The sequence below is a fragment of the Pleurodeles waltl genome, chromosome 1_1, assembly GCF_031143425.1.
Source record: "Pleurodeles waltl isolate 20211129_DDA chromosome 1_1, aPleWal1.hap1.20221129, whole genome shotgun sequence".
Lineage (NCBI taxonomy): Eukaryota > Metazoa > Chordata > Amphibia > Caudata > Salamandridae > Pleurodeles > Pleurodeles waltl.
The window spans coordinates 437,452,430-437,474,624 of record NC_090436.1 but is presented as its reverse complement, the minus strand read 5'-3'; the positions used below and the strand labels follow the sequence as shown (position 1 = coordinate 437,474,624).

General features: G+C 44.8%; 1 protein-coding gene across 1 annotated transcript in view; it reads left to right on the top strand.

Annotated features, from left to right (window-relative positions):
• Positions 1–22,195, top strand: part of LOC138284967 (baculoviral IAP repeat-containing protein 1-like) — a 423,184-nt gene that overhangs the window by 34,826 nt on the left and 366,163 nt on the right. The window contains exon 5 of the mRNA XM_069224341.1: positions 17,174–17,225. Coding sequence (XP_069080442.1) covers positions 17,174–17,225 — 52 coding nt within the window. The remainder of the gene's footprint in view (positions 1–17,173; positions 17,226–22,195) is intronic.

The window sequence follows — 22,195 nt, the reverse complement described above, 5'->3', positions numbered from 1 at the left end:
TGCTGCGAACAGTCCTAATTGTTTCGCACAGAATTCTCAGTGTAGGAAGTGTGGGAAAAAAGGGCACTATGCTAGAGTCTGCAATAGTGACAAGAACAATATAGATGCTGTCACTGAGAATGTTAACAAGATGATCCTATGCATTGATTCGGATTCCGGCAACATTGTGAATGAGTCTGGAATGGTAGATGTAGGACCTGTAACCATGCCTGAGTGTGCTATTGAGCTTGATGGAAAAATAGTAACAGTATTAGCTGATTCGGGTTCTCCTTATACTATGGTGGGTGACAAGAATTACCGGGCAATTTTTGGGGAGGATTTCCATTCGTTAACAGCACCTGATATGAACCCTGTCAGTTATGGGGGGTCTAAAATAGAAGTGATAGGCTATAAGATCATGCGTATTCAATTCCAAAGTAAGGCCACTGTAGGGAAAGTTTATGTAGCAAAACGTGGGAACAATCTACTAGGTTGGCGTCACCAACGTGATATGGGGATTAAATTAGACCCCAATGCCAAGAGTCAGGTTATGGTAGTGAATGATAGCAACTTGGATCTTGATATTCTGAAGGATTTCCCTACTGTGTTCAGAGAAGAATTAGGTTGTCTGTCCAATTTTGAACACAGAATTATTCTTAAGAAGAATGCCACTCCTTCTGTGCATAAAGTGAGAGGAGTTCCAAAATTAATGTTAGAACCTCTCAAAGTGGAGCTTAACAAGCTTTTGGATGCTGGTGTGATTGAGGAGATAGAGTCCTCTGAATGGTTGGCTCCCATTGTTCTAGCGCCGAAGGACAATGGGAGACGAATTCGCATGTGTGTGGACCTTAGAGACCTTAATAAGCATATTTGGGTTGATCGCCAACCCCTGCCCAATATTTCTGAGGAATTGTCAGGGCTTGGTGGTTCAAAAGTATTTAGTGTACTAGATTTGTCGTCAGCATATCACCAGGTTGTTTTACACCCAGACTCTAGACACCTCACGTCATTTGTAACTCCGCTAGGAGCTTATCAATTTCGTAGAATGCCTTTCGGGCTAGCCTCCGCTGCTGCCTGTTTTCAACGTATTATGAGGAAAGTTCTGGAGGGGGTTTTGGGTGTCCTAATCTTTCAAGACGACATTTTGGTTCATGGCAAAACGTTAGAGGAACATGATGAAATCCTTAGAGAAGTATTGTGTAGACTGGTTGGTTCTGGCCTCACGGTTAAGAAGGAAAAATGCAAGTTTAGAGTTTCTTCTGTGACCTACCTTGGTCATACTATTTCCAGTGAAGGGATTAAACCCAAGCTTGAGTTGGTTGATTCTATTGTCAGCGCCCCTGAACCCAAAGACAAGGAGGGTGTGAGATCCTTTTTAGGGCTGGCAGAGTATTATTCTAAATTTGTTGCCAACTTTGCGAGCGTGACACAACCTTTGAGATCCCTGTTGAAAAAGGGAAACACATTTGCATGGTCTAGAGACTGTGCAGCTGCTTTCACTTTTGTGAAAGACTGTATTGGGAAAATGCCCACATTAGGCCATTTCGACACACACGCTAAAACCTTCTTGTACACTGATGCTAGTGTAACTGGATTGGGGGCAGTGTTGATCCAAAGAGAAAATCAAGAGGAGAAGGTCATTGCCTTTGCTTCCCGTTCCCTGAAGGGGTCAGAGCAACAGTATTCCGTTATTGAGAGGGAGGCTCTTGCGTGCTCATGGGCAGTCAAGCATTTCAGATTCTATCTGTGGGGTTTACCCTTTGTTGTGAGAACTGATCACAGACCCCTCGTACAAATTTTTTCTTCAAAGAAAAGTGAGGGATTGACACCTAGAATAAAGAGGTGGGTTGAAGGGTTAATGGAGTATAATTTTTCTGTTGAGTATGTGCCCGGGCCGAAGAATACGGTAGCTGATTTCTTGTCTAGGAGTTCGATTGATAGTCATGACGAAAGCGAGGATGAGGGTGTCATTAGTTGGGTGAATGAGTTGGCTATAAGTGAAGATGAGTGGAAGACTGCTGTGGATCAAGATTCCATTAGACATGATCTTGCTGGTTACATTGTAAGAGGGTGGCCGGATTACAAGGACATTCCTGAACCTTTGAAGAGTTACTGGAACATTAGGGATGAACTGTCTTTAAGTGGTCGTGAGGTATTAAGGGGTACTAAATGCATACCTCCCACTGGTTTAAGAAATAAGATCATCAATTTGGCTCATGAGGGTCATTTGGGCAGGAATCTCACCAAATCAAGGTTGAGATTGATATATTGGTGGCCAGGGTTGGATCGTGAGGTCGAAGCGACCGTTAAAGATTGTGTGACATGTGCACGAAGTGACAAGAGTAAAGTGGTATCGAAACCCCCACTTTCCCCAGTTGCTGTGCCAGAAAGGCCCTGGGTGAAGCTAGGTCTAGATTTCATGGGCCCTTTCCATCTTCTCCCTGCTAGTGAACGGTATGTCATTCTCATGGTGGACTATACTTCAAGATGGGTAGTGACCAAGTGTGTTAACTCCCTAGATACCAGGACGGTGATTGAGTTTTTAATGGAGGAGTTCTCACGAGAGGGTGTACCCAGCCATTTGGTTACAGATAACGGGGTACAGTTGACATCCGTGGAGATGAAGTCCTTCTTGGACTCTTTAGCTATTGTGCATTTGAGAACTGCCTTGTACTTACCCCAGGCCAATGATCTTGCAGAACGTATGAATAGAATGGTGAAGTACTGTGTCCAGGAAGCAGTTGAGACGCGAGTTTCTCTTGGGAGTCTCCTGAGAGACCAATGGTGGGCATATCGTAATACTCCCAATAGCGTTACGGGAATCGCCCCTTTTGAGTACATGAGGGGAAGGTTGGGTTGTAACAAGATGTTCCCAGCATGGTTCAGAGATAAGTTGGGATCATGTATTTCAGAGAAACTTGACCAGGAGAAACTTGGTAAAGCGTCCATGCGTAGGAGCGTTCATCAACAAAAGTACAAATTGCGGTATGATTTCAAATCTTGTGTGTCCGATGTTGCATGGAAGGTTGATGACTTGGTATGGTTGAAAGACCCTAATTACAAAACTAAAGGGAGGTCAAGTTTCAAAGGCCCTTTCCGTATTAAGGAGGTGAGGGAAAATGTGGTTGTGCTGGATAATGGTGAAGTGTGGAGTATGTCCAGAATTGCAAAATGGAACTGTCCCAGGATTGATTCCGATAATCTGACTGACCGAGGAGCGAACCACACCGCAAGGACAGAGTCCAAGGTAACACCCTGCAAGACAACTCCTGTCAGACTCCGTTCTAAACCAGTGTGGTGGAAGGACTATGTTTCTTGAATTCTGATGTTTTTCCTGCATACTTCTGTGCAATTTTAATATTCTGTATTATCCTGTTATTCCGGCCATTACATTGTCATATTGTTGCTTATTTGTTTTATCCACACACACATATGTTATATTTTCTTTTTTTTTCCTTTTTTGTTGTTGTTCCTTTTATGTATTCCATCTCTAGTGTAATAAGGGGGATGTGTTGTGGCTGCTTAAGAATGTTGGGTACAGTCTGGAATCTCTGTCATTGAGATTCTAACTGAGGGGTCTCGAGGACGGTCTGCGGAGTGGAGAGATACTGGACGGTTGAGGAAATGGGAGCTGACGCTGCTGTTGGGTTGGTGGTTTTTGAATAAAGCTCTTTACACTAAACTACCGTGTCAGAGCTTAACAAAAGGATATTAGACTTTGGTGTGCCTTAGAATGGAGCCTAAAAAGCGTAAAGCTTGAGAGGGTAGGGGATAAGAGAAAACGCCAAGCATTCTTTGTTTCATAGAAGAGATTTTAAATAGCGTGTTGCAGGTTTTTATTAGTTGATGGTGGTTCTATAAATAGGATTAGAACCTTTTAAGGACTGTACCAGATAGATCCTTAGTATCTTTCACTATTTTGAAGAGAGTAGCGTGTTTTACTGTATCAGATGCTCCTGGGAAGTCTAGAAGAATGAGTAAGCAAAAGTCTCCTGTATCAAGGATTCATAGTCCATTGTTTGCAACACTTGTAATTATCTACTGGCAGTCGCCAGTAGGTAGTTATTGCGAGGACCTATTTTCCATTGACTAAGCGTTTTTTGACTTGCCTGTATCTGTGGCTCCATTTGATGAAGCTTCACAACATTTCCTGGAAAGCTTTGGGGTGATCTGTCAAGCAGGGGCTGAGAAAAAGGGGAGAGGGATCCCAAAACACGTTTTCCCCATGTTAATTTTCATAGGGATTTTGAACATGACTACAGTTCGAACCGCTGGCTGGATTTACATCAAATTTGGCAGAAAGCTAGCTCTTGGTCCAGAAAGCACCCTTTTTGTGATTTTGTGTAAATCCATTCAGTAGTTTTCTAGTTGCTAAATGAAAACCAAATTTGTATATAGAGGGACGCAGATCCTCCTCGGATCCTCCGCAGATTCAAAGGAAAAGCAAGGCCCTGATTGGCTGGCCACAACCTGACAGAAAAGTAATGTCTGCCATTTTGTTCCTCATATTGCCTGGGGTGGGAAAAAAAACAGTGTAAAAGAAATGTAAGGCGTCAGGATAGAGGTATCCTGACCCCATAAGACCCAAGGAGGGGTCCCTACCCCACATGGACATAAATGTGCTCATTTGTTTTCCGTCAATCCACAGATTTTCAAATCCTCCTTGAATCCTCTCAGGATCCTCTTTGAATCCAGGGGAAAAGCAAGGCCATAATTGGCTGGCTGTAACGTGACAGAAGTATTAATGTGTGCATTTCAAAAGCCATAGAAATTCACTGAAAGGGATACAGGGACGTTATAGTTAGGTTGACGTTTTACCCATGCAAAACAACAGAAATTCAGCGAGTATAGTTATAGTTATACTTATATGAATAAACTATAATTTGTGCTGGAAAGTAATTTTGGGTAACAAGGTATAGATTCTTAACATAGGTATAACTATAACTGCTGAATTTCTGTCGTTTTCTATTGGTAAAACATCAACCTAACTATAATGTCTCTGCAACCTTTGTTTTTATCCAGTGAATTTCTGTTTTATATATGTACATATTAGCTTTATCAAATCATGAACTGTTATGAAGACTAGATCAGGCTGACAGAGGGGCCATCCGACCAATGCTAAATAAGTGCATCCATGTGTAGCACTTCCTCCTTGTATTGTGGGTATCTGATCCATGCTGATGCCCTCCTGGTGGCCGCCCCCAGTGGATCGGAGGATTCTACCATACCTAGGCAACTCCAGTACTGCTAACTACATTTTTCTTTTTGCCTCATGGACCTATGGGGCAAAGCAGTATTTTTTCATGTGTAAAAACACCCTTAGTGACTGGCTTGTGCTATCTCCTAGCCAAGCCGCTCAGAGTTGACAATTTTGCAGCTCTCCTTGCTGAACACTTAGACAGCGACCTCATCCGCCCTGCCCATTCCCCTTCTCCAGTGCTTGGAAATGCGACAGTAACAGTGCAATGCTCTTGAAGACCCAAGGGACCTCTCAGCACAGGGATACCCTACAGAGGGCCAAGGGCTCTTCTACAATGGGTAGCTAATTCTTCTCCCCCCTTGGGTCATGGTGAACACAGTAGGTTTTCCCTTCATCTCCAAGAGTGGTGCAGTGAAGAAGCATATATTGTGTTGGCTGGGCTGCCCCGCTTCACAGAGACATAACTGCAAAACTGTGAGTCACAGTTTATTTTTTCTTCCGTCCACAGTACTCCTAGCGCCTGTGTTATGGGTGGTAAGACTGAACTTAATTTGTAGTCAAGCAGGTACTTGGATTGAATATTTCTCCACAAGCGATTGGTTCCCATGCAGTTTGGAGCAGTCCACTTAGCAAAGCAGCTTGTTTTAGAGGCCACTTAAGATGGTCAGTGCTCTTTTTCCTTCATGCACAGCTTTGATATACAGGGATGGACTGGGGGCCCAAAGTAGCCCTTACAAAAATGCTCAAACCAGCCCCTCTCCTTTCATCTACTCTCACCAACTCTCTCTTTTCATCTATTAGTCCATTTTCTCTTTCTCTCCTCACTCTTGATCCTCTCTTCACTTTTTTCCTTCCACCTCCCTTTCTTTCTTTCTCTTGCAAAGCTTTCTGTGCCCTCTACAATTAACTGTGGGAAGCTGGGGAAATTGACACAGGGTCCAGCAGCAACCCCGGGCCTTCAAAATTAGCCTCCATGGGCACCACCTCACGGGTGAAATGCCCGGTGGAATAAAAGGCCTGTCAGCCCTGGTGATGTTGTTTTCTAGGCAGTGACTTTCTGAAAAGGCTCACTTCTTTCACCCCTCTTACATCGAGTTGGCCTTTTGCCTCAGAATACAGACAAAACATCTCCTGCAATGTTTGAATCCAAGTACCTTGCAAAGTTGGAGATGCAGTGCAGCAATCATCTTTCTCCTGTAATCATTTCCTCCTTGCTCATGCAATTTATAGATCTGCTTGCAGGAGTCTTGTCCAGGTGGTCCCCACATGCGAAGGTAGCAAGCAATCAGGGAACCTGGCTTTTAAGCTCATTTTTTACCCATACATCTGTTTCTGTCCTGATACTGGGCAATGAAAATACTAGTACACTGTCCTGCTTTTCAACACAATATTATCCTAGCTTTGCAAATAAATACCATCTCTGAAGATAGTGCCATGCTTATTTGGCATTTTGTTAATTAGCAGCAGACTTGTTAGGCCAAAGTCTGTCAGGAAGAAGGGATGGCCCTGGGTGTGCCCTGCCAGGAAAATATGAGAGAAAGTCACATAAGAGAGAGAGGCCTTTCCCATAAGTTCATACAAAAAGTGTGAATGGAAGAATGAAGCTTGAAGTGGGCCAATTAGCCTGACCATGGCAGGCTCCCTCCATTTTGGAGTCCCAAAATTGATTGTATGCCCCATTCAGTTAAGCACAACAGATACTGCATGCTCACACTAACCCATGCACACAGTATGAACAGTGCATTCTTTGTTCATGTCCCTGCAACCTAAGCAAAACGTCTTGCTCTGGGTTTGCGTCACTTTTGTGATGCAAACCCCAGGCAAGGTTTTTTAGTGGAATTTACTAGACTTGCACTGGAAAGTATCCCAAAGTAATGCAAAGGTGTGCTATGGGATACTCTGCTCTGCGTTGTATTAAGTGTGCATTTCATGTGTGGTACATGGGCATTCCCATGCAACTGCCCATGAATTGGGATGCAAATCCCTATCTACTAACATTGGTAGACAGTGTTTTATGCCAAAACCTTATGCCTCCTTGAGGCAGGTGTAACAAGGATATTTTTTATTCTCTTTGTTTTTCCAACTTTGCACATGCGCGGCATTGTCCCGCACACTTATAAAGTGAGAAAAGTTGTAAGGCTAGTTTATTTTACTGGAGTCCCATTCCAGTACAAATCCTATACTTTAGAGAGCACACACATCCTTGCTACATGGCACATCTGATTTGAGAAGAATAGACTGGCCCAGGGACAGCTGGGATCAGAGGAGACCTAGTGGAGGAGACTTTGACAGCTACTCATGCTAAAATGCTATTCCAGTCTTTCTGTCTCTGGCTGAAGACTACAGTTCAGAGGAAATAATCTGAAAAATATTTACAAAATGAGCTCTTTTAAAACCAAGGCATTGAACACAATCTCTGTAAATATTTATCACAGCTGGTCAGTAGATAGTTAAAACTTTTCTGCCTCTGCCAGATTGTGCTTGTCCTCTTAACTGCGATCCTCGGTACAGTGTCAACCCAAGACTTGCACTTCTGCTGCCCCACTGTTACGGGGCAGCTGCTATTTTGAAAGCTTACCCAGACGAGAGTCTACATGTTCAGAGAAATGAGTTGACGTAGAACCGATTGTAGGATTGAGCTTTTCTCTCCACCTTAGTGACTGCGGTGTAAACTCCTAAATCATTAATCAGCTTTCATGATAGATTAACACCTAGAATTGTTCCACTTTATCTCATTTCAAGAAATGTTGAGTCCCCACCACAGTACACATTTGCGAACTGTAGAACAAAAGTCAACCCACTGTCACCTTTTTGGAGAGCTCTTTTTCTTGCTGTGGGGCCAGTGACAGACAACAGTAGATGTGGGCAGTTCATAAATGCTGATCTCTACTTCCCTCTCAGAATTCATCTCAAAGGTACAGTGTTTATTTTACCATACATTGCACTCTTTGTACATGCATGTTTAAGTGCATTTACCGGTACTGCATTGGGTTTTTAACTCATTGTCTGGTCGCTGAACACTCCTGCACCCTTGTTAACAATCTTGCTCATGAGGAATTGAGCTGTCAAATGTTAGTATGAAGTAAAAAAAATACATTGAACCATGTTCACATTATGTTCACCCCTTGTATGGTGTACCACATGCAGACCTGCTAACTCGCCAACATTTGACAAGAGTAACTGTTGGTAACTGGGTTACTGGTTGAGGGGGGTGAAACCCTACCTAAGCAGGAACCACAATCTCTGTCAGGTTGAAACACATGCAAACTCCAAATTAACCTCTGCTTAATCCTCTGGTAGCTTATCACAAATCAGTCAGGCATAATTTAGAGGCAATGTGTAAAGTATTTATGCAGCACTTCAAACAGTAATAAAGTGAAAACACAACACAAGAAAAATCCCACAGCAGTTTAGAAAAGTAACATTTAATAAATTATTTGACGCCAAAACAATAAAAATCCAACCAGTTGAACCAGAGATATGTAGTTTTAAAGATTTAGGTGTAAATAGTGCCTAGAAGCACAAAGCACCAATTATAGTTATCTGGTCGTGTCAGACCCGGACAAAGTCACAAATTCAGGCTGATTGCAATGGAATGCAGGCTGGATACAGGGACCCATTTACACCCACTGAACAAAACAACCTTAAATACTGGTTGCGGAGCATTGCAAGATCCTGCATCGAGGATGTGGTGCACAGCAGAGGTGATGTAAGGTCCTGGTATAGAGATGCATCGTGAATCGATGCATTGTGCAGTGGCAGTTCCTGGAAGCTGTGAGGTTGCGATGCGAGGTCATGTGTTGCTGTTGATGAGGGGCTTGCGGTGCAAAGTTCTACGATGAAGATGTGTCACGTACTGCCTGGTTCCAAAGAAGTTGCAAGGCTTGTGATGCAGAGTCCTGCTTCATCATTGAGGATGCCATCGATGAGGGCCTTGCGATGCGAAGGCCTATGTCAAGGATGTGTCATGCAGTGGAGGTTCCATGGAGGCTGCAGACTGCGATGCCAAGTCCTCTGTCGGAGATGATTTGCACAGCAGTTCCGATGTGGAGTTTTGTGATGTGATGCATCACTCTGTCAGTTTTCCTGGGACCAAAGCTGGGATGGCAGAGCACCTTAAGGCCCACTTTCAAGGGTCCAAGACTGGGTTGGCATCACTTGGGAGAGTAGGTCTCACAGTCCAAGTGCTTGGTTAAAGGTGGTTGGAACCTTCTGTCCCTAAGGCTCTGGTCAGAGGCCAGCTAGCTAGCCGTTGGAGTCACTCTGGTGCTCCTGGGTTGAATATGCAGGACGACTCCTTCACTCAGGCAGCAAGGCAGCAGAATAGCAGTCCTTCTGGCAGAGCAGCACAGCAGTCCTTCTGAGTCTTCCACAGGTCTAGATGTGTACTAAAGGGCTGGGTACAATTGTCCAGTATTTATAGTTGGTGCCTACTTTGAAGTAGGAGAAGGTTCTGGAGATGACCACCCCGAGGATGTTTGGAAGTTCCTGCCTCCTTGTTCTGGCTCCAGATTGTCTGCGGTCACAATGGACTACTGTCAACCCTTTCGTGAGTGTGGTCAGACATTGACTTTGTGATGTGCAATTGTGGTATGTGACAGCTCCTCCCCCTCAACAAGTCAGAATCGGCCCATCCTGACAACACTTTTTGCTCTTTGTTTCACTATCTGGGAGCAATATCTAAAGACCAACTGCCTGCTATACCTAGTCATGCGATACCTAGTCATGCGACCCAGGATTCAATCAATCAATCAATCAGTTTTTCTAAAGTGCAACTACTCACCAGTGAGGTTCTCAAGGCGTTGGGGGAGGGACTGGGCCTCATCCGAAGAGCCAAGTCTTGAGGTTCTTCCTGAAGATGGTGAGTGATGGGCTTTGTCTAAGGTGCATGGGCAGGTTGTCGCAGCTCTTAGCTGTGAAGTAGGTGAAAGACCTTCCTCCTGTGGTGGTTTTCCATACGTGTGGGATGGTGGCTAGTGACTGCTGGGCAGAGCGGGGGTTCTGGTGGGATTATGGAAGGAGATGCAATGGTTCAGATAGGCTGGTCCGATGTTGTGAATGGTCTTGTAGGTGTGGGTGAGTAGTTTGAAGATGATGCGTTACTCCAACAGTAGCCAATGGAGGGTCCTCAGATGCTGGGAGATATCTTCCTGGCTGGGTAGGTTCAAGACGAGTCTGGCGGTGGCGTTTTGGATAAGATGCAGTTTCCTTATGTTTTTTGTTGTGATGCCAGCATAGAGTGCGTTGCCGTAGTCGAGCTTGCTTGTGACTAAGGCGTGGGTGACTGTTTTGGGGCAGTCAACTGGGATCCATTTGAAGATTTTTCGGAGTTGGCAGAGGGTGTGCCAGCAGGAGGATGTGACCATGATAACCTGACGCTTCATTGATAGGGAGGAATTGAGGATGATTTCTAGGTTGCAGATGTGGTCAGTCAGAGAAGGCGGGGCGCTGAGCGATGTAGCCCACCAGGAGTCGTCCCAGGCTGAAGTGGAGTTTCCTAAGATGATGAGCTCTGAGTTGAGCTTGAGGCAGCTCTCTCTCATCCAGGCGGCGACGGCTTCCACTCCTGTGTGGAAGTTCCTCTTGGTCTCGTCCTGGACTTCAGTGAGGGATATGATGAGTTGTGTGCCATCGGCGTATGACATGATGTTCATTCCGTGGTCTCTGACGATGGCTGCAAGTGGGGCCATGTAGATGTTGAAGAGAGTTGGGCTCCTGGAGGATCCCTGAGGAACTCAGCAGCTGACTTCTGTTGGATTGGATGTGTAGGGTGGGAGCCTGACTCTCTGTGTTCTTCCGGAGAGGGAGGAGTGGATCAATTGCAAGGCTTTTCCGTAGATTCCTGCGTTGTGGAGTCTGGTGCCTAAGGTGCTGTGGGAGACCATGTCGAAGGCTGCTGAGAGGTCGAGGAGTATGAGTGCTGCGGTGTGGCTGCGGTCAAGGAGTGGGCAGATGTCATCGGTGGCTGCAAGAAGAGCTGTCTCTGTGCTGTGGTTGCTGCCACAGTCAGACTGGAAGTGTCCAGTGAGTTGTTGTCTTCGATGAATTGCTGCAGCTGTGAGTTGATAGCCTTTACCAGTACTTTGTCCGGGTAGGGTAACAGCAAGATGGGCCGGAAATTCTTTAGCTCTAATGGGTTGGCCGAAGGTTTCTTCAGGAGGGGGTGTACCACAGTGTGTTTCCAGCCTTCAGGTAAGGTGGCTGTGTTGATAGAGCAGTTCAGCGTCTCCAAAGGGAGGGATGTTATTGATGCTTTCAATTTCTTCAGTGTGAGAGTGGACCAGCTGTGGTTTGGGTGGGTTCTGGGGGGCTGGGTCAGTCATAGGTTCTGATGCTGGGTGGGTTCTCCGGGATACAAGCAGCAGACACCAAATGGTTGGGACAAGAAAATGCCTACTGCCAAGTTTACTACCTATAAAAAACATTTAAAATATTTTAATGTAAAATAAAAATGAAAATGGACTTTATTTATTGTTAATGTAGAACTAAAACCATAAAAAGTTACAACTCATTAACTCATGAAACATTTATTAAATAATTAAAATATATATACCAATTTAATTTGAGGTTATTATGTTTAACAATAATCTTAATTACGGTCACTATTATTTTTATATTAAATTAATATTTTGTAGTTTGTATAAAACCTATTTGTTTAATTAATTTTAACTTTAAATACTTTGTAATAAAAGTTCAAAAGTTTTAGTTGATTATTTTAAAATAAAAATGCAATTCTAAATTATTTAATTAAAAATAATTTACATTTTGATATAACTTTTAATCTGTCTCTACCTCGTTACACACACAAACACATGTGCACACACACACATGCACACCTTTTTATGTGTGTAATTTAAAATTCAAAATAACTTGATTTTTTTGCATTATATCATTTTGGGTGTTAATTTAAGTCCCTGACCCCAATATATTCTATGGGAGTGAGTTACTGTACCTGGGAGTGTCCATGTCTGGTGCTGGACTTACTCAAAGGCTGAGCTGGAGTACATTTACAGCTGTTTTGGGTCTTGTTTGGTAATAGTAACTTTAGAAGTGTTGTTTGCGAATAGCAGCTGGTTTAGTCTTTTGTTTGTGGGCATTGGTAATTGCTTGCAGCTTCCTAAACTCCCCCTTACCATAGCCTAATCCCGCCATATAGCAGTTGGGATTCCCCATCATCCAGCCACTACCCCTGCTTTCTTCCACATTTACTACTAATACATATACATAAGTATGCAGAGACCTCCGCAACTGGGGCAGAGATCTCCACATTGAAAAGATAGGAGAGGTGGAGGTCTCCATACGTAGAATTGTCAACGGCATTTTGTAGTGTGTGAGTAGAACTACTGTAGTACTTTTCAACATATTACAAAGGGAAGTTTGTTAATCAGCCTCAAAGACATTAGTTCGGTGATGCCTCAGGTCAGGACCCTGCTCTGAAAATTGTTTCAGAACCAGGTTTGAATCACATATGTCTGTATTTTCAATCCCATCTTGTCTCACTTTAGTATCTCAGTCCTGCCACTGGTTGCTATAGCATCTTAATCAGGACCAGGACACTTCAAGGCACTGCATATGCATAGAGGGTGGGAAGAGCCAGGTGTCTGGCTGCAGGTCGTTACATAAACATGCAATATCGAGGCCTGGGACCTGAATCAGCCCAAACATGCTGATGCAAGGCTCTGAAGAATACCAGCTCTGAGTCCAGCACTACAACAACATAAGCCAACACCTGCTGATGCTATGCTCAGGAGGTATTAATAGAGAATAAAAAATATATGACTAAATTCAAACAAAAAGCATACATTGATAGTGCCTTCCTAGTTCGATTTTTAAAATGATACCTCAATAGAGTTTAGGGAAAATAACTTTTGTTCATTGTATTTTTAAAGTACACAGGATAATAAGTAACTCCAGGATAATAAGTAACTTTGGGCCAGATGTAGGTAGCTAAAAATTTGCGAGTCGGAAAGTGCGAGTCATTGCGACTCGCAATTTCCGACTCGCAAAATGGTATCCAACAAGAAAAAGCAACTTCATTTTGCGACTCGCAAATGAAGTCGCACCGCAGATTGCGAGTCCGCTGTTTGCGAGGTCGCTTTTTGCAACCTCGCTAAAAACTGACTCGCAAATTGCGAGTGGGTGTCGCAAATTGCGAATGTGCCGCAAATTGCATGCAGGTGCAGCAAAACAGTTTGAAAAATACTTCCTGGCCCCTGCTGATGACATCACAGCCAGGAAGTTAACAAATACACCTGGGAGGAGGGAGGACCACACCCTTTTCTAACTGCTGAGCAACCACCTGGAGGAACAGCAGCAAGAATGGAAGACTCTGGCAGTGCAGGCAGGAAGAGAAAACTGAAGTTTTCTGAAAAGGAACTTGAGGTGCTGACAGAAGAATGCTGCCAGCACCATGACCAGCTTTTCGGAAGGGCTGCCCTGAGTGTTCCAGACACAGAAAAAAGGAGGATCTGGGATGACATCCAGGAGAGTGTCAACGCCATAGGGGTGAGCCACAGGAGTATAGAGGAGATAAAAAAGAGATGGTATGACCTGCGCTCCAGGACCAAGGAGAGGGTGGCAGAGCGCCTCAGGGAGATGAGGGGCACAGGAGGAGGCCCATCCACCGTCCCACCACCCACACCCATGGAGGAACTGGTGGAACAGACCCTTGAGCCTGAGGCAGTGGCAGGAATGGGAGTACTGGACACATCAGCACCAGGGACATCAACAAGTGAGTACCATGAAACATGCATGTACACCCATAACTGCCATACCCCCACCCACCCAGTACACAGCAGCATGCACAACCAAACTAGCTCCATTCCAGACTTGCAACCACCAGAATGGTGCATTATGGGCAATGTAGTTCAGTAGTCAGCTGATAGGCAACAGTTTATTAGAAGGCATACAACAGATGTTACATACTGACAGTGTGTTCCCTATGTCCCACAGGTCTCCCACAAGACGCCCCCACCAGCCAGTCTGTCCAGGGTGCAGAGAGCAGCCAACAGGCAGCACAGGAGTCCGAAGCAGACACTACAGGGCCCAGCACCACACCACCACAGTTTCCTGCGGCTGAACCAATGGACATAGTGGAAGTAGACACAGCACCTGGTCCCAGCCACAGTGTCAGACAGCAGGACCCTGAAGCACCACCGCGTCACAGATGCAGACTCCATGTCCCAGCAGTGTTCCAGGAGGATGTAGGTGACCCATCTATGTCAGCAGCGGAGGCAGCACTCATATCTGGTCAGCGCCTGCAAACAAGGCAGATGAGAGTCATATCTGGGGCAATGCGACGGATATAGCATAATTTCACCACTGGGCTGGCACAGGTGAACACACAGTTCACACGTCTTAACGATAATGTTGGTGACCTTGCACTCTCCATATGTCAACTGGTCACAGAACTAGTGTCTGAGAGACAGAGTGCAAGGCACCGTGAGCGGCAACTGGTACACAGACTGGACCGCATGGCTGCATCCATCGTCTGCCTCGCTGTCAACACAACAGGGCTGTCACGCCTTACAGTTAGTTTGCAGGTGGACTTGGGCCACCGTACAGTTAGTTTGCAGGTGGACTTGGGCCACTTTGCAGGGGATGTGGCTTGGGGATTGGGTCGCATCAGCCACGCTGTGGACATGCTGGAGGCTAGACAGGTGGCTAGGGGCACGGCAGAGACACCTCAGGATATTGAGGAGGGGTCCACCGTCAGCAGCGCATCTGCCATGGACACACAAGTTTTGAGGAGTGGCAGTTCACGTCAGGGGTCTGCTGACACACCGAGCACTAGCCATGCTGGGCGTCCCAGGCGGAGGTGTTGAGGTGTTGAGCCCATGCACTGCAGGACACATGAGGCACATGAAGTGAATGTGTCCTCATTGCAGGTGGACATTTACAGCCCCTTCACAAAAGTTCAGTTCTTCACTTATTAGGTTCACTTAATAAAAGTTCTTGTTTGTTCCACTTCACAACTGGGCTCTTTGTGTGTGACATTAGTGTGTGTGGTGACAGTTACCACGTACCTTCCAAAGTATTGGTTTGCAATGTGGTCCCGTCTCTGTCTGCCTTGATTTGCAATGCTTCTATCCCCAGGATGGCGATGTGGTAGCTCTTGCTCGTCATCCTCCGAATCTGGGTTTCAGGGGTGAGATGTAGCCCACATCTGGTGGCAATGTTGTGTAGTATAGCGCATGCGCCAACTATCTTGAATGCTGTTATTGGGGCATCTGGAGCGCACCTCCACTTCTGTGGAGGCATCGGAATCTTGCCTTTAACAGTCCAAATGTCCTCTCTATGACATTTCTGGTCCTCCTATGTGCACTGTTATATCGCCTCTCATTCTCATTGCTGGGTGTTAGGTACGGGGTAAGTATCCATGGTCGTAGCGCATATGCACTGTCACCTGTTTGGCAAAAATGGACAATGTTAGCGGGGCATGGATGGTTTCTACTGTGACCTGTGTGTATGGCTTCAGGGTGTCTGCATCAATACCTAAGAGATATCCGTCTCCAAACTCCCCACGTTCTAGGTGTTGGTGTATCTCACTGTGCCTGAAAATGTACGAGTCATGTGTACTCCCTGGAAATTTAGCTACCATGTCAGTGATGGCATAATGGGTGTCACATACCACCTGGATGTTCAGTGAGTGGGTACACTTCCGGTTGCGGAACAGATATTCCAGATTTGCAGGAGGGCATATTTGTATGTGTCCCGTCTACACACCCTATCACATGAGGGAAGTTGGCAATCCTGTAGAATTCCAACTTGGTGCTGTTGATTTCTGTCTCATTCCTGGGTAGGTATATGTATCTGGACATGTGTGTGAGTATGGCATCTAAGAAACATCTGAAGAACCATGAGAGTGCACTTTGGAATACCCCACCTGCCACAGCAATGACCCCCTGATAGCTACCCGAGGCCAAGAGGTGCAGTGAGCATAGCACTTGCTCATGTGTGGGGATGGCGTTGCCGCGCACAGTCTGGCGTTGCAGCTGCGGATTGAGTAGATCTATTAATTCTAATATTGCTGCACTGCTGAGTCTGTATTTATCATATATCTCCTCCTCTGTTTGTTGGAAAAGTGTCTGCCTGGTTCTGTATATCCTCTCCTGTTTCTGGCTCCTCCTCCTCTGCTGTGGGGCGTGGACTCTCCTCTTCCTTGCTATCACATATATCTCCGCCATCTTGAGTAACCCAGATGCCTTCTGGGTCTCCTTTTATACTTTAGTTCTGGTTACCACCTGCTCTGAGTTAGTGGTAAATTGGGTGTGCAAAATGGGCTTTTTGCGACTAGTCACAATTTTCGAGTGGCTTTTTCATATGGTTTGCGACTCGCAAATTGCGTCTCCCTATTTGCGAGTCGCACAATGGGGTTGCAGAATTTGCGAGTCGGTAATGGCTTGCGTCGCTATTTGCGATTCGGAAATGGGGTTCTTGCATCCCATTTCTGATTTTGCAGGGTTGCAAATTGCGATTCGGGCCATTTGCGAGTCGCAAATTTTTGCTACATCTGGCCCCTAATCGTGTAATATCGCTGAGGAGGTAGATGGACAAGATGATAATTCTATAATGTAAAATTTTGCTTTCAAGAACTTATGACACAATAATCTGAACACTAATTGGAAGTATAAAATTGCTGCCCCGTCGAACTACATCATACCAATAAATAAAAAAAACTATAACAACATGATGTTGATTTAACACAAGAGCGGTGTTAATCAATTCTGCACCTGCAGACACAAACTAGATGCTGATTCCCTTCTGATCGAGGAAGGCCTGTTTTCAACGAATCAATTTCTTAGTATTGGGTTGTTTCTAAAGTAATTCACAAATTCGGCCCTTTGTTAAAATCACTGTTTGGTTGAATAAAGAGCAGAGGATTCCATGTACAAACAGTGCTTCAGGCATGTTTTAAAATCTGCATACTGGTGAGAAAAAGACACAACATACGTATTTGTGAAAGCATTAATAAAGCTTGCTTCCTTTTTACAGGGGGAACTGTTTTTATCTTCACCCATCAAGAAGTCATTGCCAAAAGACACAGGTATGAAGTAATTTTAGGAAGGTAATCGATTTTAGTATTTTTTCACAAAACTGTCATTTGTATACTAGCAAACCTAACAAATGTTTGTATATTTAACATTTCCTGTACTTCATTAAACATTATTGTGAAAAATTGCACATGGTATTTTTCTAACTATGATGTCTACGTACATTTAAGGTATAATCCACAATAAAGGATATACTTACACACTATCTTGCTCAAAAATTGTAGAAACGGTTAAATCTTAAGATAAATATATGAGCCAGTGTAATGGGTGACAAGCAGTAGTGGCACATGATGGAAATGTGTAGACAGATCATAAAATCTGACACTTATTATGTCCTCACCACTTTATCTTGGGCTTGGCCTTGCCTAAGGAATGACACAGCTAATTTAAGAAGGCACCGCAGTTTACTTAAAGGCCCTACCCACACCATGCCTACCCTTAGGCTTCCAGCGGTCTCGACTTTCTAGGCCGCTCATGCCACGGATTGGCAGAGGAATCAAATTATAGCACATGTGGCTGTTGAATTTAGGATCAAGATAAACTCATAAAGTTTTACATTGTTCATCAATGGTGAACATCTGCCATGCTCTAAATAATTTCATAACAATAATGACTATTCCTATTTGCAGTGTTACGCTTGGGCATTTCACCTTAATAATACACGGATGCTATTTTCTTCCCCTGACGCGCCAGTTGTTGGAGCCATATTTAAAGTTATGGTTGGAACAGTGAAAGGCGCTGCAAGACACTTTTTGTAAATATTCGGTAACCCAAAGTTTTTCAAAAAGTTTAACTTAAAGTTCTACAGGATGTGGCAGGACGTGTTATAAGGTGAGGCAAGCAGTGAAAATGGAGTATTATAGTTACTGGGTCCCGGTTTGGGACTCTCCGGGAACTCCTGAGTGTTTGAAGGATGTATTGGTGCCGCCTCTCAGGACGGTTGCGGTTGAATATTGGGGGGATTTGGCTAGGGAGGGCTCTTTACTCTTCTGGGAAGAGCTCACAGTTATGACCGGAGGAAATCTCTCCAGGTTGAAATGCATCCAGCTGACCATTTGGGCACAAAGGTGTGGTAGTATGTTGGGTCTTGGGAACTTGCTGGAGGATAAGTTTATTAGGGACATGGCACATGCTAACAGGATCTCTAGATTATATTGGGCAATCTTAGAGATATTAAACAACAACTTTAAACTTCCTGGAGAACTTTGAGAAGTAGACATGTCGTTGCCATCAGAACGATTGCAAGATAAATGGCAATCATAGATGCGCATGTTGTTTAATACGGTCAGGCCGGCCTCTTTGAAAACAAATCACCTTTTCACTTTGCACAGATCCTATTATTCCCCTCTTAGGCTGTCAAAGATGAGGAAGGAGGGCATGGTGAGCTGCTCAAAATGTGGTTTACGGTACGTGTCTGATATACATATGTTTATGGACTGTCCAGATGTTCTGTGCTTTTGGGAAGAAGTATGTAAAACGATCGCAAGTATTTTAAAGCAAGAAGTTTTGCCGAACCTCCTATTAATAATTTTTGGCTTACCGGATGACGGCAAAATAAAGAGCAGGACAATGAGGATGTTTTTGTTTTATGCAATTCTTTTAGCTAGAAGAGAAATTTGTCGTCATTGGGCTTCTGCTGTTCCCCCTCTCACAATGATTGGTTAAAAGAGTTGTTTTGAGTTGCAAAATTAAATATGGCAGTGGGCACCTCACGTGAATAAAAGGAGATAACATGGTCACCGCTGATGGAATGGAAGGGTCCTTCATGGTAATCGGGAACTGATTCTGGCAATGAGGTACAGCTTTGCATCATATGATTAATTACCATTTTCTCGCCGTTACTGGGGGTACGACCCCCAGCGTATTAGTGAGAGAGATTCTGGTGCCCTGGCATTAGCCAGTTCCATGCATGGAACGGCATATCAGAATACAGATGCGAGTGGGCTTGGAATCTGAGGTGTATGAGGAAAATAAAATAAAAATAATGACTATTCCTCCCGTCACCCTTTAAGCAACGTACTACCCCATGTATCTCTCATCCCTTCTCCTTAGTGATTATATACCTTTTTAAACCAACATTATGGGGGTCATTACGACCCTGGCGGACAGTGGTCTTTTGGGGAAAGGTACTGCCAACAGGCTGGCGGGACCTATCCCCAAAATATGACATTGGCGGTTTGGCTCGAGCCAAACCACCAATGTACCGCTACGTCCGCCAGGGAGGTAACAGCCGCCGGGCTGGAGACTTCGGTCTCCAGCCAGGCGGCCGTCACAATCCCACCCATGGGATTATGACCCCGTCTACCGCCATGGTTTTCGTGGCAATCTTACTGCCATGAAAACCATGGCAATAGTCACTATCAGTGCCAGGGAATCCCTGGCACTGCTAGGGGTCTCCCCATCCCCCTCCCCTGAGTCTTTCCCTACCCTCTCTCTCCCCCTTCGGCCCCGACATACACACACCTACACGGGCACAAATACACACTCATACACACATGCATACCCACATCCACCCACGCATGCATACATACATACATACACCGCAAATACACACTAACATGCATTGAAGCACACACGTATTCACAACACACAACATACACGTACACGCACATTCATTCATTCACACATGCATTCCACATGACTCACACCCGCATGCACACATACAAAAACAGACACACACACCCCCACACACACACACTTACAAAACACCCCCACCCCACACCCCTGTTGGAGAACCTAACTTACCTGCTTGCAGGGGGTCCTCCGGCAGGAGACGGGACGCGGCGCTGCTGCCAGCAGCAGCGTCCACCAGCGGAACACCACCAGGCCGTATCATGATACGGTCTGCAGCGTTCTCCTGGCGTGGCGCTACTGCTGGCAGCAGTGCCACCTTACCGCAGTGACCATAGCCGGAATTCCGCCAGCCTTCTGGCAGAATTCCAGCTACGGTCATATTATGGTGGACGGTAGGTAGCCACGGCGACGGTCTTTTGGAGGCCATTACCGTGGCGGTAGGCAGAATTTTCCGCCAATGTTAAAATGAGGGCCTATGTCTCCGTGTCTCTTTATGTTCTCCATGATTACTCATGGTGCCTCACTTTGTTTGTCTAGCCTGCCCGTGCACGACCAGCACCATGATTACTTCTTGACTTGCCTTTTCTTCACCATTCTTGTATTTTGCCTGTTCTTCCTTAGACATCATCCAGTTGTCTATTCTTTGAGCCATCACACTTTTTGCTTCTAGCAACTGACATACCTTGTCAGAACAACCCCCTCCCAAACCTGCTCCAGGGTGGGTGGTGGATTTTGCAGTGCATTTGGAAAGTGACACCTGTTTCATGAGCATACGCACCTCTCCATGTCTCTTAGCTCTCACACCCTATGGGACAAGGGTGGTCCCTTTCCACCCAGGGCCTGTTATTGGTGAGGGTTGAATTACACTACACCTGATGATGTAAAGAAGGCTGATTTATTTGGTAACAAGTTAGAATCATAATGTTTTACATCATACGTATATGCCACACAATCTATCATGCCCTAAACAAGGTACGAACAATGACTGTTACTTTCCCACACCTTCGAAGCAACTTCCCACCCTTACAGCTTTTACCCCTTTCCTCATTAGCAGTATGAGTTTTTAACCAATGTTATGTCTCTCTGTCATCTTATACTCGCCTTCTTTCCTCCTGTTGCTTCACTCTGTTTGTCTAGCGTGTTTGTCCCAGGCTTAATACTTGAATCACCTTTACTCTCAAATGTGTGCCCCTTTGTCCAGGGCTTCCCCTTCACGACAGCAAGTTCACCCCTGAAAAAAAAAGAATACAGGTAAGTACAATTTGCATTTTTCTGCCATTGACTGGACTGGGCATATATGGCGGTGTCTCCAGCAATGGAATGCCACATGCACAAAGTATTTTTACGTGTCATGCATATGTGTATCTTTTGGTCAAAATGTACACACCTGCATCGACACAAAAGTAGAAATATACCTTGTATTGCTCACCCCGTTCCCCGCCAGTCCACTGCCATCAAGTACACCTCCTCTGGGCCAGTGGTAGCATTGTAATACGGTGCTTGGGAGACCGTCGACTCAGTCTTTTTGGGACCACCGCCTTGGTGATCTGCCAGTCCGACATCCAAACTTGTAATCGAGACCTAAGTCTGGGTATTGACAATTCTCTCTCACTTCCAACAATGAAGGCATCAGCAACCAGCAGAGCCCACCTCATGGTGCCAATACCATACAACTGAACCACCACTTCTTCTAAACCTAACCCTAGCTGTTGACTGTAGCATTATCTCTATGTGTGCTCTTCTGCCCATTTTATAATGGAGTGTCCACAAATCCAAACCTCTTTATTATTACTGCTCAAGCCTATCATAAACCCCTCCACCTGTGTACTGCTGCTTTCTTTTTAGCTGGGTGTATTTAAATATTCATAAATACATACAACTCTCCTCGTCCAGGAGAAGTAACATGTCCCTCGAATGTGCCTGAATCATCTTCAGTTATTTCAAATTCATAAACCTGAACATTTGTTAGCATGCTAATATCGTTGGTGCTGCTCTTTGTAACGTAATTGATCAAACTTAATGTGAAATAACTTGTGGTTCTTCAGTTACATCAGACTTCGTATCTAGCCTGATGTTTTTATTATTAGTCAACACGTGGGGGGTGGTTGTTTTGAAAGTTTCCTGTTGTAACTTCCTTAGTCTCTCCTCAGCATATTTTCTAATTTTTATTTCAAACAGTTGTATTTGTTTTTGGGCAGGATGGGTCTGATGCATCCCTTTTACTACTGATTAGCCAGGAATTGTGTTGTTGATGTTTATTTTTGTAACCTGTAAGCCAACAACCTTCTGTTTGCTTCTAATAATGAAGCCAAAGGCACTGAACCCTTGTACTCCATTGTAGGTGGTGACCTTCATAATATTAAAAGATATCAAAATCGACCTGATGAAA